This window comes from Lontra canadensis, unplaced genomic scaffold (genome assembly GCF_010015895.1).
Source record: "Lontra canadensis isolate GAN:19392208 unplaced genomic scaffold, GSC_riverotter_1.0 scaffold16, whole genome shotgun sequence".
In the NCBI taxonomy this organism is placed as follows: domain Eukaryota; kingdom Metazoa; phylum Chordata; class Mammalia; order Carnivora; family Mustelidae; genus Lontra; species Lontra canadensis.
The window spans coordinates 24,718,285-24,735,764 of record NW_022631010.1 but is presented as its reverse complement, the minus strand read 5'-3'; the positions used below and the strand labels follow the sequence as shown (position 1 = coordinate 24,735,764).

Sequence of the window (17,480 nt, the reverse complement as noted above, 5' to 3'; positions counted from 1 at the left end):
AGGAAGGGTCAGATTTCAGCAGATGGAGAAGAGGCAGTGACGAGAACTTTCCTGGTAGACAAAAAGACAGGAGCCATGGGGTGGCGGTGAGGCACAGTGAGACGTTTCTCTGACGGTCAGCAGGGGACCCTCTTGCTGGGCCCTTCAGCATCTGTAGGAACAAGTGAATTTGACAAAAGATCGGTTGTAAAGAGGTAAAGGCCATGGGCAGAACTGTGAGGACTGGCCACCCTCATGGGGGAAGAAGGGCAGAGGGGTCACCCCTCTGGCAAGTAGAGGAGAGGAGGAGCAGGAAGGTAGGTGTCTCAGAAGCTGTGGGATGAAGAGACCTGAAATAACCAGAGATCAAGAGTGCAAACAACATAGAGACATCCAGAAAAATAGAGACCAAAAATAAGTTTTTGGCTTTAGTATTTAGGACATGATGGGTGTTCCTCAAGGGAGCTGTTGCAATGAAACAGCAAAATGGGCCTGGGCTGGTGAGCCCTCAGTGAGGGCAGCAGGGCCAGGGGCCAGCCAATGGAAAAGGAGTTACTGGTGTCATCCTCATGGAGACATAGGTAGTGGCCAATCCCCCTAAACAGAAGGTCCAGAGAGGAACAGAGGTAGTTTAAAACATGCAAAAATGCCTCAAAGTAATGGCCCAAGGAGACCCAAATAGGGAACCCTACTAAAGATGGCCATGATGAATCATCTAGAACCCATCCAAGAAGTGAACCAGCCTGGTGTGGGGGCAAGACTTGATTCTTGAATATCCCTCAAACTCCTTTGAGGGCTGGCAGGCTTGAAAATTTTAGTAAAGTTTGAGGAAAGGGTGTAATAGGTCCTGTCCTCTCTCTTGCCTCACACATACAGACATTGCTCTCATTTTCTGAGATCTTTCAGGGGCCATCTATCTTTCCGGGAAGGCCAAAGGCCAGCTGCACCTGAGGCAGCCCTGCTCCAGCTCCAGCCTCCGTGGGTGGCCTGTGCATGTGAGTCAAGACCCAGGCTCAGCATAGGCAGCCGCTGGGACGTCAGACCACCATCTGCCTGCTCCCACCAGCAGACAACCCGACTCTCCAAAACTGCTAGTCTTTCCTTCTCTCCCCGGAGGTGCAGAGGCACCCATTCCAGGGTTCCTCAGACCTTAGTTTCCATGCTGCGCTCCCCCACCTAGCTTTCAGGAGGCAGTAGCTGTCCTTGTCGGAGCTCCCGTGCTCCACCCTGGGATAAGACAGGAAAGGACCACTGTACCTCCTCCCTTTCACTCTTGGAGTGCCCACACCCCACCCCTTTGGTCGCTATCAGTAGAATCCAGGGGAGGGGTGAGTGGGCACGTGCTTGCCTTTCGCCTGTGAAGAGGCCACACTGCCCTTACAGGGTCCGCGCTCTGCTGGACCAAAGAGGCAAGACACCCAGCTAAAAGGTGGAATCCGCATAGGGGTTCCCTGGAGCGAATTTTCTTGTCCCTGGGCAAAGGCCCTGCATTCCTCACACCCATTATTAAGCTTTTCAGCCCAAGTTTAGAGCTCTCCAACTTTGGGGGCTTTGTTTAGAGTTCAACAGCGCCGCCCTCTGGTGTGTGGTTGTGAGTGACCGTAGCGGAGAGGTGGCGCACGATTAAAAAAAAAAAAAAAAGTTTGTCCCTCCCTTATGTTTTTTTTTTCCTCCCTTATGTTTTGGACACGCCCCCCCCCCCCACACACACACATTCTTGGTAAGTGAATAAGCGCAAAAGGTCGCGAAAGTGACAGATTCCCATCTCCTCGTCGCAGCTGTCCCCACCCTGTCCGTCCGGAGGACCGCCCTTCTGCAACGCGAGTGGCATTACGTTGCACCTTTATATCACTCTGATCTCTCAGCCAAATGCAAAATTCCTTAACCGTCCCAAGCCAGATTCGCTTGGAGCCCGCGAGGGCTCCCGTGCGCCCCTTTTGGGGTGTGAGATGGCCTATCCCTCTGTGAAGCTGGATAAAAACAGACCGAACAGGCTAGCGCGCTCCCCAACACGCCCGCTCCTACAGGGCTCTGCAAGAATTCGCCTATTGCTCAGGGACCCGTGGGTCCCTGATTGTGCGCGGAGCTCGCCAGTGTTAGGCCAGTTCTTCCTCCTTCCCCCATCATCGCGCCAGCCACACCCTTTGTCCTCTGGGGCCGAGCGCACCCGTGTCTCCTGCTTTAGGCGCCAGGGCTCGGGGCGGGGTCCAGTTCTTTCACCGCCACTGCTTCTTTGAGGGAAGCCCACGCCCTTGGCACCCCCTCCCCAAATCTTCTTCTTGTCGAGTACCTCCCCCTAGAGCCGGACCGGTCGTGGGCACTACCTCCCCGCAGCTCATTCAAAGCCCTCCTCTCTGGTCTCCACAGAGTTCCGCAATCCAGACTTCCCTTGAAATCGGTGGTAACATTCTTTTATAAGAAAAAGAAAGAGGACCGAGAGATTAAGAGGGGCTGAGTATTAAGCCCCCTTTACGACCGCGAGCCTGAGGGCCCTAGTGGCGGGGGAGGACATTGTCTTGCTGACAGAGGTGCTGTCTTCCCGCGGCGCCTGCGCCTGGCGGTCCTGCCTGGGGACCTCCCAGCGCCCCGGCCGGGTTTACTCATCCCGGCGAGGTGATCCCAGGCGCGAGGGCGGGCACAAGGCGTCCGGAGAACCCAGTAATCCGAGAATGCAGCATCAGCCCTTCCCACCAGGCACTTCCTTCCTTTTCCCGAACGTCCAGGAGGGAGGGCCGCGCACTTATAAACCCCCGCCCGGGCCGGCCGGCATGTCAGAGGCTGCTTCGCCAGCACTGAGCGCCGCGGCTGGACACGTCTGGGCTGGGACCAACTCAAGCGGCTATCGCCGGCGGCGCCCTGCGCTTCTCAGTCCCCTCCGAGTTCGGGCCCTGTCGCGGCGTTTGCCCTCTCCCCCGCGCCTGCCATCGGCGTGCTGGGACAGCATGCTCCGGGTCCTGCTCCTCGGTGTGCTGGCCCCCGCCGGTCTGGGGCTCCCCACGTCCCCAGAGCCTCAGCCACGCGGCAGCCAGTGCGTCGAGCACGACTGCTTCGAGCTTTTCCGGGGCCCCGCGACTTTCTTCGCCGCCAGCCAGGCCTGCGAAGGGTTGGGGGGCCACCTGATGACTGTGCGCTCCTCAGTGGCGGCTGATGTCATCTCCTTGCTACTGAGCGGCGACAGCGGCGACAGCCCGCGCCTCTGGATCGGCCTGCAGCTCCAGTCCGGTTGCAGCGACCCAGGGCAAGTCGGGCCCTTGCGCGGCTTCCAGTGGGTTACCGGCGACAACCGCACCAGCTACAGCAGGTGGGCGCGGTTCCACGTTGACCCAGTGCCTCTCTGCGGCCCCCTGTGCGTCGCAGTCTCAGAATCTGGGGCCCTAGCACCCGGCGAGCCAGCCTGGGAGGAGCAGCAGTGCACTGTAGAAGCTGATGGTTTCCTCTGCGAGTTCCACTTTGCAGCCTCCTGCAGGCCCCTGCTTGTGGACTCTGGCGCCGTGGCGGCCGCGGGTGTAACGATTACCTATACCACTCCGTTCGGGGCCACTAGCGCGGACTTCCAGGCGCTACCCGCGGGTAGCTCTGCCTCTATAGCGCCCTTCGGAGTGGAGCTGGAGTGCGCGGCGCCGCCAGGAGAGGCCGAGGCACGCTGGGGCCGGGATGACCAGGGCGCCTGGGACTGCAGCGTCGAGAAAGGCGGCTGCCAGCACACTTGCAACAGGAGCGCTGAGACGTCGCACTGCTTCTGCCCTGCTGACGCCTACCTAGAGGCTGACGGGCGCTCCTGCGCCGCACAAGCGGATCACCCTTGCCATAAACTCTGCGAGCACTATTGCATTACCAACAGCTATGTGCCCGGCTCTTACTCGTGCATGTGCGAGACCGGCTACCGGCTGGCTGCCGACAAGCACGGGTGCGAGGACGTGGACGACTGTATCCAGGTGCCCAGTCCGTGCCCGCAGCGATGCGTTAATACGCGGGGCGCCTTCGAATGCCAGTGCAACCCTGGCTTCGAGCTGGTGAACAACGACTGCGTGGAGTCAGTGGACCCGTGCTTAGGGAGTAAGTGCGAGTACCAGTGCCAGCCTGTGGGCCAGACAGACTATCGCTGCATCTGCGCTGAGGGCTTTGCACCCAGCCCTCACGACCCACACAGGTGCCTAATGTTCTGTAACCAGACTGCATGCCCAGCAGACTGCGATCCCAACAGCCCAACTTCCTGCCAGTGCCCTGAAGGCTACATCCTGGACGACGGTTTCATGTGCACAGACATCGATGAGTGCGAAAATGGAGACTGCCCCGGGGCCTGCCGCAACCTCCCAGGCACCTACGAGTGCGTCTGTGGGCCTGACTGTGACCCCACCAAGGTGAACACTGATGGTGACGGTGACGGCGGTTCTGGGGAGCCCCCGGTCAGCCCGACTCCCGGTGCCACCTTGAGCCCCTCACCTGTAGGTCCCTTGCATTCTGGAGTGCTCATCGGCATCTCCATCGCCAGCCTGTCTCTGGTGGTGGCGTTTTTGGCGCTCCTGTGCCACCTGCGCAAGAAGCAAGGTGCCACGAGGGCGGAGCTGGAGTACAAGTGTGGTTCCCCGGCTAAAGAGGTGGTGCTCCAGCACGTTCGAACCGAGCAGATGCCTCAGAAACTCTGAGAGGCCTCTTTCCTGTCCCCTGCTGTGGGGTGGGACTTCCCTCCCTCCTGTGTCTCTCCCCCTCCCCCAGCCTTACTCCCTGGGCACCTAATCCAAAGCACTTTAGCTGTCCATCAGAACTGGAGAAGATTCTATCCCCCTTCTTTTGCTGATTCCACACTTGGCTCGGGAGTGGGGGTTGGAAGGAGTATGCGCCCCAGCCACTTCCATGACATCATCAAACAACTAGGCATAGATGGCAATTTATAGTGAAGATGCAGACTGCAGAGTGTCCCAGGACCTCGCCAAGGGGCACAGGAGGGGGGAGCCTCCTTGGCTGGCAGCCTTTGGGTCAGACTTGCAATCCCGTGGACTAGTGAGTGTAATCAAGGTGTGGATAATGACCAAGATATTTATTTTTTTTAAGTATTTAGGATGATTTTTTTCCTTTGTTTTTCCTTTCCCCCCCACCTGTATATCTTCAGTACCCGCTTTGTATCCCTCCCTTCTTCCCTCCCTTCTTCACTTCCCCTTCCCTATCTGTATATTTATATATTTCTACTCTTCAGGTGGGAGTTAAACCATCTTGGTGGTGTTCCCAGCACTCTCACATTGCTGAAGCCAAGCCCCCCCCCCCCCCCCCCCCCCCGTTCCCTTTGTTATTCCTCCCAATTTTCCCCTCCCTGGAGTTCAGCCAGCCTACCCAGAGTCTCCCTACCTGGTCACCCTCCTTCTGTCTTTCCATGTCTACCTTGGCAAAATGTCTGTATGAAGCAGAATCAAAAACACTACAGTCAAGGTTGGTTGGAATTTATTTGCTCTTGAACCAGGCTTGCTAATTTATTCCGAAATTTCAGGCTTCCAGAGTAATATCATTTTAACAAAAGTTAAGATGTGAGGGCATTCATTGAACTAATGTTACCAGACTGTCACAGAAATTCAACCCAAGGAGTTTTTTTATTTTTATTTTTTAAACAATGAGCCTGGGTTTTATTGTTGTCATTTTCATTTGAACTGAAAGATCTTTATTGTTGTTAAGCTTCTTATGCCAGTTTTTTTTCCCACTATTATAACTGTTGTTGTTGTTATTACTGGTTATTTTTGACAATGTTGAAAATGTTCTCATTATTGCTCGATTAAGAGGGGAATGAATTTCTTCCCAGGAGAGAGTTTAAGAAAGTTCTAAGCTGCACAATTCATGCGTTATCATTTTGAATCTTACTCTTTTTGTAATGTGTGCTCCAAAACAAAAGGGATTTGGGAATTCGGGGATGAAGCCTGGAGGTTGCCCAATTAGGGCCTCACCTTGATCAGGCCCTTGGGAATTTCTCCCACTTTAAAGGGGCCTTCTAACCCTGGCCACTTAGAACAGGATCCCTGGACAAGAAGGGAGAGCTGCTCCTGGAGGCTGGCTAGAAATGCAGAAGCTCCAGCTGCACAGGAATCCATATTTTAACAAGATCTGCAGGGGTCTACCCAATATAGCTTGAGAAGAACTGTTTCAGACAGCTTCCAAATTTCTGGAATACATTAAATATAGATCAGTAATAAGCAGCAGGCCAGTCCGGGCCTATATTCTCAAGAAACTGAGGAATTTTCAATTTATAGATTTGCTTTCTGATAGAAAAGACTAGGTACACACCTTTAGACATTGCTACACAGGGTTGTTGGTTCAACTAAGCTAGGAATGAATTGTGTTTCACTGTATGGGAAAAAATGTATCATAGAAGTGTATCTTTTGTAAAACAAAAGTTTTCCTCTATTTTGTAAACTCAGCACATTTGTACATATTTATTTATTGGAGATAAACTAGAACACAGGCAAAACTCTTGCTTATGACATCACATGTAGAAAATAAACAAATAACAAAGTGCTCCTGAGTTTTGTGTCTGTTCCCCTACCCTTCCCCAGCCCCCTCATTTTATGTCATTAAACAGGGCTCACAAAAAAATGAAATGTTGGAAGGAACCTGGAAAGGCAGCTCCACACCCCATCACTAACTCCATCTGCTCATGGCACCATCTCTGACTTTCAAAGATCTTTCCAGAGAAGATTGTTTTCACTGTAGAAGGACTTCATGTTACGTCTGTGTGCACAAATGTTTATGTTTCCTTCTGTAACCATAACAACTTCATACATAAGACTTGTGTCTATGTGTTTTGAAACACATTATAGGATTATTTGTTGGGGTGAGTTAAAGAAACAGTTCTTGGGGGCATTTCTAGAATCCCAGCTGTGTGTCCTTCCTGTGAATGGTCTGGCATTATCTACCCTCTGAGATATACAAATACAACAGTCACGAAGGGTCTCAGTCTGTGGCTCGAATTCAAAGAATCATTTCCACATACCAAGGTCTCATGCAGTATTAAATCATTCTTTTTTCTGTTGGAGATTAGAAATACTGTGTTTTGTAAGACAAATATTTCCTGGGGCCCTTTTCCTCGGAGTGTGGCACAGCCTGAATTTTATATACAGTGCTCTGAAAATTTTCATAAAGCAGAAGTTGGAAGACAACTGAGTTTGATTAAATAGTCAAATATTTATTATACATCTGGATAATGCTGAATTTCTCTTAACTCTGCTTACTGTTGCAAAGATACAGCTGGAGATTCTGTATCCATCCTGGATGAAGCTGACAGCCTTGAGGTGTGTGGGGGTGTGGCCACTATGCATAGCACATAGGATCTCCCAGGATCCTAAGTTGAGCAATGTTGCCTTTAGGAGTTTGGCAGACTAGCAGAAAACCAAAGTCAGTAGTAGGTACATGTGAAGGAAAAAGTTGATATGTGTCAGCAAAGCAGGCATACATAAATTGTGCTGGGGGTCTAGAGGAGAGAGCGGTAGCTTATAGATTTGTCCTTACTACTGGACTTCATTTTTCTTTTCTTTTCTTTTTTTAAAAAATATTTTATTTATTTATTTGACACAGAGAGAGAAAGAGAGAGACAGCGAAAGAGGGAACACAAGCAGGGGGAGTTGGAGAGGGAGAAGCAGGCTTCCTGCTGAGCAGGGACTCGATTCCAGGACCCCAGGATCAGGACTCAAGCCGAAGGCAGACACTTAATGACTGAGCCACCCATGCGCCCCGGACTTCATTTTTCAAAAGTATCTGCTTCCAAGTAGCTTATGAATGACTAACTAGGGCTCATTGCTTTAGGGTTTCTCTAAAATCCAAAGGAGGGGAATTTTCTTAAGGGATATAAGAAGACCAAAACACACTTTTAAGATTCAGAGTTGAAAACCCTTACTGGGTCATCTTGGACCCCAGAGCACTGGTGGGAGGGGGGAGCCCAGTCCCTCCACACCCTCCTCATTCCCTGTCTTATGGGAAGTTAAACATCCCTGCTTATAGACCTCCTTTAAACTTGGGATTCTCAAAACAACCGGAAACCGTAGCCCCACTCTGAGAAAGATGCCAGGATCACATAAACAAATCAGTCGGCTATAGGAACGGTCGCCCAGAATTTAGAATCAGAGTAAACCTTGTGAAACAGGGGCTGTGGGTCAATTTGCATGGTCTCCTTTTCTGTTCACATTATGGGATATCCAGGTCTGAGGGAGAATTCCAAATCTCGGTACGTGGTACGTGTTTGCTGATGACAATCCACAGCTTGCAGAGCCTGGGGAAGAAGGTCAAGCTCATACTTGTGGACAAGTCAGAACTTGATTTTGTGAGCTAAATGGCATCTGTCCCCTCCTCAGATCTAGCTCCTTTTGTTGGACTACTTCAGCAAATATTTATTGAGCATGTACTCTGTGCCTGGTTTAGTGATAGGCATGGTAGCAACCCTCTACCTTGAGAAGCTTACACTCTGGTGGGGGAGACAGATATAAAACAAATAAATGCCCCCAAACTGTATTGAACTTAGACACAGCAGTAGGAGCTGGGGAGGAGAAGCTCAGCACAATAGGTCAGTGGAATTTAGGTTGCAGGAGTTAAGAAGGTGTCTCTGATGAGCTGACCCTTAACACTAGACAAGGAGGGACAAGGGTTAATCAAATGCAGAGTGAAGAAGAAAGCAGTCTGGGTAAAGGAACAGCTTGTGCAAAGGCCCTGTGCAGGGAAGAGTCTTGCCAGAGGGCATGAAGCATGGCGAATAAGGGGAAGGTGGCCAAGATGGAGCTGGAGAGGTAGCACGGAGAGGTAAGAGTGTAAGGGAGAGGGTACTCCAGGTTAGCTTATCAAGGGTGAATTCTATCACAGAAGCAAGTGTGCCAGTCAAAGAGTTTTAACAAGAGCACACTGGTGTTCAATTTCTGTACTGAAATTGCTTGAGAAGGTAACAGCCACTTCTAGGCTTATTCACATGTCCCCATGGGCAGACACCTGGATGGTTTCCCTTGTAAGCATCCAGCAGGACTAACAAGGGGTTTGGGTGTCATATACACCTGGATTTGAATCCCAGCCTGACACCGGGTGATCACATAACCATGGGTACCATGCAGTCCCTGTAAGGCTATAAAGTGGGCTGCTGCCAAGTGCCACCCCAGAGGGTTTCCATGAGCATTAGATGAGGTGAGTTAGCACAGGTTTGGGCACACAGCAGATACCCAATAAATGTTAGCAAATGTGTCATAAGTAAATGGATGCATCCATGGATAAAAACAAATGATTAAGTTGCGATCTCAGTTGTCTTGAGAACAAATCCGAGATGTATGGGAAGTAGAAAGTATTCTTTGCAGACAAGGTGCAGTCACTTGGAAGAGATGCTGTCCACCCTTGAGGGAGCATTCTGGTGGGATCTGGGGGATCCTTAAGGAGGGAGATGTTTGAACAGGGTGAGAAGCAGCTCCAGGGAGCCGTAAAATCCTGCAACCAAGTTCTCTTCTCCCTGCTCATAAAGCCCATCAAAGCATAGGGCTGCAGAGATCCCCTCCAGTGTGCTCCTGGGTAGGCCACAGAGAAGGAGAAAATAAACCCCAAAGTACCCTGCTTGCTTTCTCAGGACCCAAAAGAGAAAGAAAAAACTGGCTCCATCCCAGGCAGTCCCTGGGGCTGTAGGAAAGGCAGCACTACCCACACCCTCACCCTAACTTCCCCAAGGGGCCCTCAAGTGTAGCAACACCAAAGAGGAACTGGCAGAAGAGAAAGGAATCATCAGTTGAAAACGATTAGAGGCCCCAGCTGCCCACACTCTTGACGGGTGACTTTGGGCAAATCTCTAAGCTTTGTCAACCATCTGCCTCACTGGGGCAGTGCAAGGGGGCTGGTGGGGGTGGACACCTAAATGCCCCCAGGGGAGTCACAGACTCTGCTGTGACTGAGTTTCCTGCCCCTGCCACACATGGGCGCACCCCCCCAAAACAGGGTCAGCTGCCACCTGTGTCTCAGGAAAGGCAGCATCGTCTCTTAAAGGGTGGGGACTTGGGGAACTCTCCATCAGAAAAATATGTGCACATTTGCTCATCTTCCTCTTTCTTTGTGGGGAGAAAGGAGACCTAAGCTCCTAAGGATCTAAGTGGTGTTTGATCACTGATTAGGGGCCTAAAGAATAAAATCTGTGAGCCTGGAAAGTTCTGGCCGTTAGGACCATGAGTGCAAGGAGGAGCAGTCTAGGCCCACATGGTGGATAGTGCATTTTACTTTGACTCTTTTTTTTTTTTTTTTAAGGAAAAAAAATCACAATATAATTGACACACATTAAAATTCTCCCCTTTTGGTGACCAGATCTGTAAGTCCTGAAGAATACACACATTCCTGGAACTAGCACCATCATCAACATATAGGACATTTTTGTCACACCAGAAGGGTCACTCAGGCCACTCCCCTTCACTGCCACTGGAGTTGTGAGCGCACACCAGATGAGGATTCTTTCCTCCCTGACGCCTGCCAACCCTCCCCCCCCCCCCCCCCCGCCCCTTCAGGGTCTCCCCACACCAAGGATCCTATGTTTTCATGTTTGAATCACAAAGATGAACTTTTCTAAGCTTTGACCAGACTGCCTGACTCTCTTAACCTCCAGCAAACAGGTTTCAGTGAAATCTGACTCCTGTGTCTCCTAGCACTTTGCTTATTGGCCCCGTGTTCTGGACTCATGCTGCCAAAATTCCTAGCAGCCCACCAGGAGTGTGGAAAGAAACAAAAAAGCAAGATGACAAATCCCATGCCACAATTTCGGGGGTGGAGCTTGAGGGTGTAATAAGGAAGCAAGGAGGGGTGCCTGGGGGCTCAGTCAGTAAATGTCTGCCTTCGTTTGGCTCAGGTCATGATCCCAGGGTCCTGGGATGGAGCCCCATATCAGGCTTCCTGCTCAGCAGGGAGTCCGCTTCTCCCTCTCCAGCTCTCCTATGCTTGTGTTCCCTCTCTCTGTAATAAATATAATCTTTTTAAAAAATAAAGAAGAAAGGAAGGAGTGTGCAAAGAGAAATGATGGTACTGCCTATTCACACTTCCTGAGGCACCTCTGTCTGCCATTCTGGTTGTGGACAGGGCTAGGTAACAGGAGATCCCCAAGTTCTAATCTGGGAGGGGTCTGTTGGTCTCGTGTTAAATGGGGGCAAATTATTATTTCATGTCTTTAGGGAAAACTGAGGTTACAAAGCACATATATAAACACATTTTCATCATGGTCAAGACTCTGTGGGGGGTATCCAAGTTCATGTGAAAACACATCCCCTGACCTTTTCAGGCGTTTCTTCATAAAATAATACAGGTAACGCCCGGCTCTTCCTTTCGTTTTCAGAACATGTGCCCCGGGGTCCAGCACTATCTCTTTTTGTTTTGAGAGAGTCCTTCTCCCATTTTTTTTTCTTTTGGTCAGCAGGTTCAGATGTAGGCAAACAACTGATTTCCTCTCACAAGAGAAATGAAATATTTTTTTAACATCAGATTCTAACAATCAAAATCCTTCTCAGCTTGTTTTGAAAGTGTGATTACAAAGGAAAGAAGAACCCTGGGGATGCGTTAGTTCAAAGTCACACCCACTGGAGACAGGGGAGCAAGTCACAGAAGGGTTTCAGGATCCAGTGAAAAACACCAAGATTCTAAACTGGGGTCCGTGATGATATCATGTCCCCTGGGGCCACACGCTAAGCATTTTTCTGATTTTCTGCCCTAAATAAATCTTTTTTTTTTTTTTTTTAATGGGACATATCATGACTGGTATTATCCTGAGATGAACCTTCTTCTCTTCCACATATGGAACATGAGGCAACTTCTCTTTATTATCTTTCTGGAATCTTCCTTCTGGCTTCACACTGAGACTGGACCCAACTGCTTACTCGTGGTTTGTTTGACTCCCAGGCAGACCTTCCTTCAGCCACCCAGCCAGGAAGGGGTGCTTTGCCACAGCATCCTGAATCCTTCCTTCTTCCTTCTGCCTCTTGCTTCAATTCCTTTTAATTCCTAGAGAATTAAAGTCTCCCACAAATTCTGGGGATCTTGAGCTTTGCACACCATCACCCCTGTCCTGGGGGCACCCATTGTTAAATTTGTCCTGAAATGGTGATTAAAACCAAAAGTGCCACTTTGAGAGATTCTTTGACAGAATGTGATTCCCTTCTTTCGTCAAACATTTCACCCTTCTCCCAAAGGGGGGACTTTGGAAATCCAACAGTAACATGATGAGAAGGGAAAGTCACCGAGCAAGTCCTGGCTTCTGCCTGAACGTCCAGAGCTCAGGACAGGGAACACGGGGCTACCCAGCAGCAAGGCTCTTGCAGGCCTAGGATAAATGGAAATGATTTGTCCACCATACACTTGAGGTGTATCCACTCTGCAAAGCTTTGGAGGGAGTCTGAACCCTTGGCTTGGAGGAGAAGCCATGCTCTCTCCAAAGTTCAGAGTAAAAGACTATGAGGTCATTGAGAAGTTGGGACTTTGCCCGGGGAGGTACTTAAGCTCCTGGTTTGTGGGTGAGGGATTTCTGGAACCCAAGGTGGTTCTTTTCATATCTGGTAGGTTGAAAGGACAGCGTTTCCTCAGTATATGGGCTGAGAGATCCCTGTCTGGGTAAAGGAGCTCAGGAAATGGTATGAGTGGGTGGTTTCCCTCAATTTAGGGAGCATACTGCCCCCAGTTCTGGTCCCCTCTCGTCCGCCCCTGCTATTGGCAGCCTTCCCCCTCAGGGCATGGATCACTTCCACCACAAGGGAAGTGCGTGGTGACAAAAACCATCCCCACCTTGACTGGCGTGGCAGTTGAACAACTGTTGTTGGTGCACATTTGTCGGAATCCGTAGAGCTGAGCACCTAGAAGGAGTGATTGTTGCCAGATGTAAATTATACTTCAGTAAAAATAGATTAAAAAGAAATCACAGCCTCCTCAAGAGTGGCTAAAGAAATCCTAAATTAAAAAAAAAAAAAATTCCAACTCTCTGTACAGACCTTGTTGTCTAGTTCTCTGCCAGCTGGTCACCATTCGGATACTGAACCTTCCTCTAGGCCAGGCCCCTGTAACAGTCTTGTTCTGGCCTTTCTCCAGGGGCCATGGAGCTTTCCTGAAGTTACACTGGGCTGATAAGTTGATGCTCTGTCCCTGGTCTGTGTGTCTGCAAGTCTGTCCTCCCCAGGCCGCCACACATTCGCACTGTGCCAGCGCTGACCTCGGGCAGCCCAACTAGACCCAGGCACTGCACCCCCATGTGACATCAGTGGGTGCTCGCGGTGTCTCTCCGCCATAGAAAGCCGTAGTTTTTATTTCAACCAAGTCAGTACTTCCATTCTAGGTGACACAATTAATGATCTTGGATTTTTTTTAAGTTCTCCCCCATTTTCAGAGGCACCCCTCCTGGTTAGACACTAAGCCCAGGGTCCCAAATCCTTAAGGGGACTTATGAGGCACTGTTGGTCTGTCTCCCAATGCCTCTTGCTGACTGGACGTCATCTATCCCTTGTCCTAATCCCTTGGGGATCTTCAGTGCCTACCATAACAGGTCCTTTGCACATGCTGTCCCCTCTGCCTTGAGCCCTTTGTACTTTCCACCCTACCCTCTTCTTCTCCTGGTTGGATCTTACTCGTCCTTTAAGGAGGTCATCTCCAGCAAACTTCCTAGGGAAACCTGTCCTAATAACCATGTCAGGTTCTTTTAGTACATCATCTCATAGAAACCAGAATTCATTCCTGGGTTGCTCTAATTTCGGCTTAAAATTCTACTCTCATTTCTGAGGTTCTCTGATTAATGCTCATCTTTGGCCACCTAACTTCCAAGTTTCATAAGGACAGAGGAGCAGTCTGTGGAGGCTCCCCATGGTGCCTCAAAGCTGCCAGAAGCAGCACTCACTGTGCTGTGTGCACGCACCCTCACCTGCACACAGCTCCCCAGAGCAGAACTTCGAGGTGCGTTGCTAATGGATGGTATGTAACTGGGGACAGAGCCTTAGGATTCTGACATTTGTGCTTAAGGAATCTGAGGCTTTTCTGTCACCTACTCAAGGTAAGGAGTAGTGAGAAACGGGGATGTTTTATCACCGACAGCCGGCCTGAAAAAATCTTCAAAAACCCAAATTTACAGGGCTTGGCCCAGTTACTGCTCAGGCTGCCATGTCCAGTTTCTGAGGAGCATGGCCAAACATTGGGGCTTTTTTCTTCTTTGATATCAGCCTTTGGCACCTAAGGAGTGCTAGGTATGATGTTTTTAATGAAAGTGAAGCCAAGAATTTAAAGATAAAAATGAAAATAGTATGCATCTTTGCTCTGTGACATAGTGCCGACAAATTGGGCAAGAATTCTGATGAGTGATCACCGGTTCAAGTTCAAACACCATCTTCTGACCATCCAGTAAAAATAAACACCTGGCTTGTTACTGAACAGCAAGTTAAAGACAACTTCAGAAGGCAAGGCAAGATCACTGACTGAAGGGGGTGTCTAAAGTCTGTTTCTAATATTCATAGCAGCAATGGCCACAGTCACCAAACTGTGGAAAGAACCAAGATGCCCTTCAACGGACGAATAGATAAAGAAGATGTGGCCCTTATATACTATGGAGTATTATGCCTCCATCAGAAAGGATGAATACCCACCTTTTGTAGCAACATGGACGGGACTGGAGGAGATTATACTGAGTGAAATAAGTTAAACAGAAGAGTCAATTATCATATGGTTTCGCTTATTTGTGGAGCATAAGGAATAACATGGAGGACATGGGGAGATGGAGAGAAGTGAGTTGAGGGAAATTGGAGGGGAGATGAACCACGAGAGACTGTGGACTCTGAGAAACAAATTGAGGGTTTTGGAGGGGAGAGGGTTGGGGGGTTGGGTGAGCCTGATGGTGGGTATTAAGGAGGGCATGTATTGCATGAAGCACTGGGTGTGGTGCATAAACAAGGAATTCTGGAACACTGAAAAGAAATTTAAAAAAAAAAGCTGTTTCTACCCAGGTGAATAATGTTTTCATTCATTTTGAAGCCAAAAGCTGTTACAGTCAACAGAGCAGGACTCAGGTCAAAGGGAGCCTACGTGGCTGACCCCCCCACCCCCCAGGTAGGTGACATGTGTGAGTGGTCTCAGGACACCAGCTGCCTCTGTCCCTAACTTCATTTCACTGTAATCTTGCTGCTCAGGAGCTGGGAGGGTTTTAGGCAACCAGCTGTTCCAAAGGTCTCAGGGTTGATGCTAACTAAGGCCGACAGCACAGTTAATGGGTTATAACTGTTCCCACGACAGATGCTGCTGCCAGTGACGAGGTGTTACCCCCCCAAGAAGCGGGAAGGCTCTGCAGCTGAGGAAGACCCTGGTCCTCAGCGCGCTCTCCCCGTCCTCCGGAACCCCCGCTAGCCCCGCCCCCTCCTGGCAGGATTTATGACTCCCAAGTCAGGGGCGGTGTTCACGCCCATTTTTAACAAGGGATGGAGAGAGTACTCAGCATAAAAGAATGCTGTCGTTCACCCTCCTACTACCTCAGTTAGCGCGCCTCTCCAGCGCTTTTGAGAAGGCTGTTTACAGCTGATGAGAACTCCAAACCCACACCCTGCTTTTGTGCACATTTCACGTGAGAAACTGAGGCTCAGGGAAATTTCAACACTAGTCTCTGGTCCTGCTGGAGGGCCCCTGTCTCTAGGGGACTTTTTCTTTTATTGCTTAAGGCTGCCTGTGCCTCAACCGTCATCAAGTAGTTTAAAACGTTTCATTTCAAATACTCAGCCCAGCAGGAGTGTTGCCAAGACGCTTGGGCAGTGCCCTATCTTCCTCAGCAGAGCGTTTGCCTGGTGTGAATCTTGGAGACTGAAGAGAAGGACCCCAGCCCCACACAACTGTGGGGGGTGTGGTGGGGGGCTGGCAAAAGTCCGGGAGCCCATGCTCATTTCAGGTCATTGCCAGGGCCACAAAGCCCTTGCCGCACTGCCCTCAGCCTGGGGGTCAACCACCCTGCTGAACACCGCCGGACACTGGGGACAAAGAACTACTTTGGTTTCAAAGACTGCCAGGAAATTACAGTTACACAAGGCCAGTGGACACCAGCACTGACTTACTCCAGGTGCCCAAAGAAACTCTAGTGGGTACAGCAGGTTTGGGCTTGTCCTTGTCCATGTATTCATGTGCATGTGTGTGTGCACGTGGGGCACATGCATGTTTGTGAGTTCAAGGGGTTCTGTGCCTTAGCTGGGAGCTTCCAACCCACAGCCATGTCTCCAGGATGTAGTACAGATTGGCTACACATTTTCTCTGCCAGACAGATGTACAATACCCCAAGGCGCAGACCCAAAAGACCGGCATCTCTACCTCACCCACCCAGTCCTACGAGACACACTTGGATCCACACTGATTATCGCCTACACACCATGCTTCTGGCTGGCCAACTAGAGGAACAAGGATCCAATGGTTATATGCCCAACGATAGCTCAGGCTGTTTTTGGTTTTCATTCAGTTTCATTCCAGGAAGAAGCTGGAATCCATAGCCACAAAGGAAAGAACACACGGTTAGACCTCGGTCACAGTGTGCCCGTCCCGGGAAGACCTCTTGATTGTATCGGCGGAACTCTGAGGACCCTGGGCTTCAGCTATTTGCCTGCCTCACACAATGTTTACATCTAGGACCAGAAGTCTGCTCTGCTGCCTGTTTCCTAGACACCACGCTTCTGCTCATATCAAGTAGAACTCTGATCTTGGCCTTAACACTTCAGTAAAGAGCTTTGTTCTGTGTCTTCCTTGATCTCCGAGAGGAGCTCCTGCCCAGGGTGGAAGCAGAACATCCTTCTAGGCCTTACCCTGCCCTCCTGGCCCTACCTCAGTATTCTTTAGCCTCCTAGAAGCCCCCTGAGCCCATCTGGGGACGCCTGCTGGCTGCCTGAAAAGGCTCAAGGCAGGTGAGGTCTGCTAGGCTGGCAAATCCTGAGTATTTTCTCGAGAAGCCCTCCTGCCAGGACGCCGGGAGCTCCAGGAGGCTCTGTGAAGAGCAAAGGGGCTCTCTCTTCAGCCGTCTTTTCCTCCCTCCCTGCCTGTGTTCCTCTCTCCATCTGGATGGGATCAGCCAAACCCAGAAGGGTCTTCTGCTGTGCTAAAGCCAGATGGTATCTCCCCCACATAGCTGTTCACAAATGTTTAATAGCGTGTTTTTCACTCCAGAGCCCAACGTAAGCATTGCAATATTTCTTCATAGAAAACAGGATTAAAGCTCATCATAAGCTGACTTTTTCCTTTGGGAAAAGATAATTTATCCTTGGGTCAACATCAGGCAAAAAGTTAGAGTCGCTTACTGTGTTCAGCCTACATATGTTTATTATCTACGTCTGGTTGATGTTTTACTGAATTGTGATTTTTTTTTTTTTTAATAGTGGGTGATAGAGCTGCCTCCTCTATCCAAAATCTGGGCTGATTTCCATCTGCATTCTCTGGTCTCCTTTCCCTTCCCCCCGGCTCCCCTCCCACTCACCACTGTGGTATAAACTGCCGATTTAATGAGGTCGTGCTCCCATGCCAAAGGGTCAAGGCAAAAAACT

The 17,480-nt window shown here is 50.1% G+C and overlaps 1 protein-coding gene across 1 annotated transcript; it reads left to right on the top strand.

Annotated features, from left to right (window-relative positions):
* Positions 1–2,822: 2,822 nt before the first annotated feature.
* Positions 2,823–5,231, top strand: THBD (thrombomodulin). The gene has a single exon (XM_032859318.1). The coding sequence runs from the start codon at positions 2,922–2,924 to the stop codon at positions 4,623–4,625; it is 1,704 nt and encodes a 567-aa protein (XP_032715209.1). The 5' UTR covers positions 2,823–2,921; the 3' UTR covers positions 4,626–5,231.
* Positions 5,232–17,480: the final 12,249 nt, after the last annotated feature.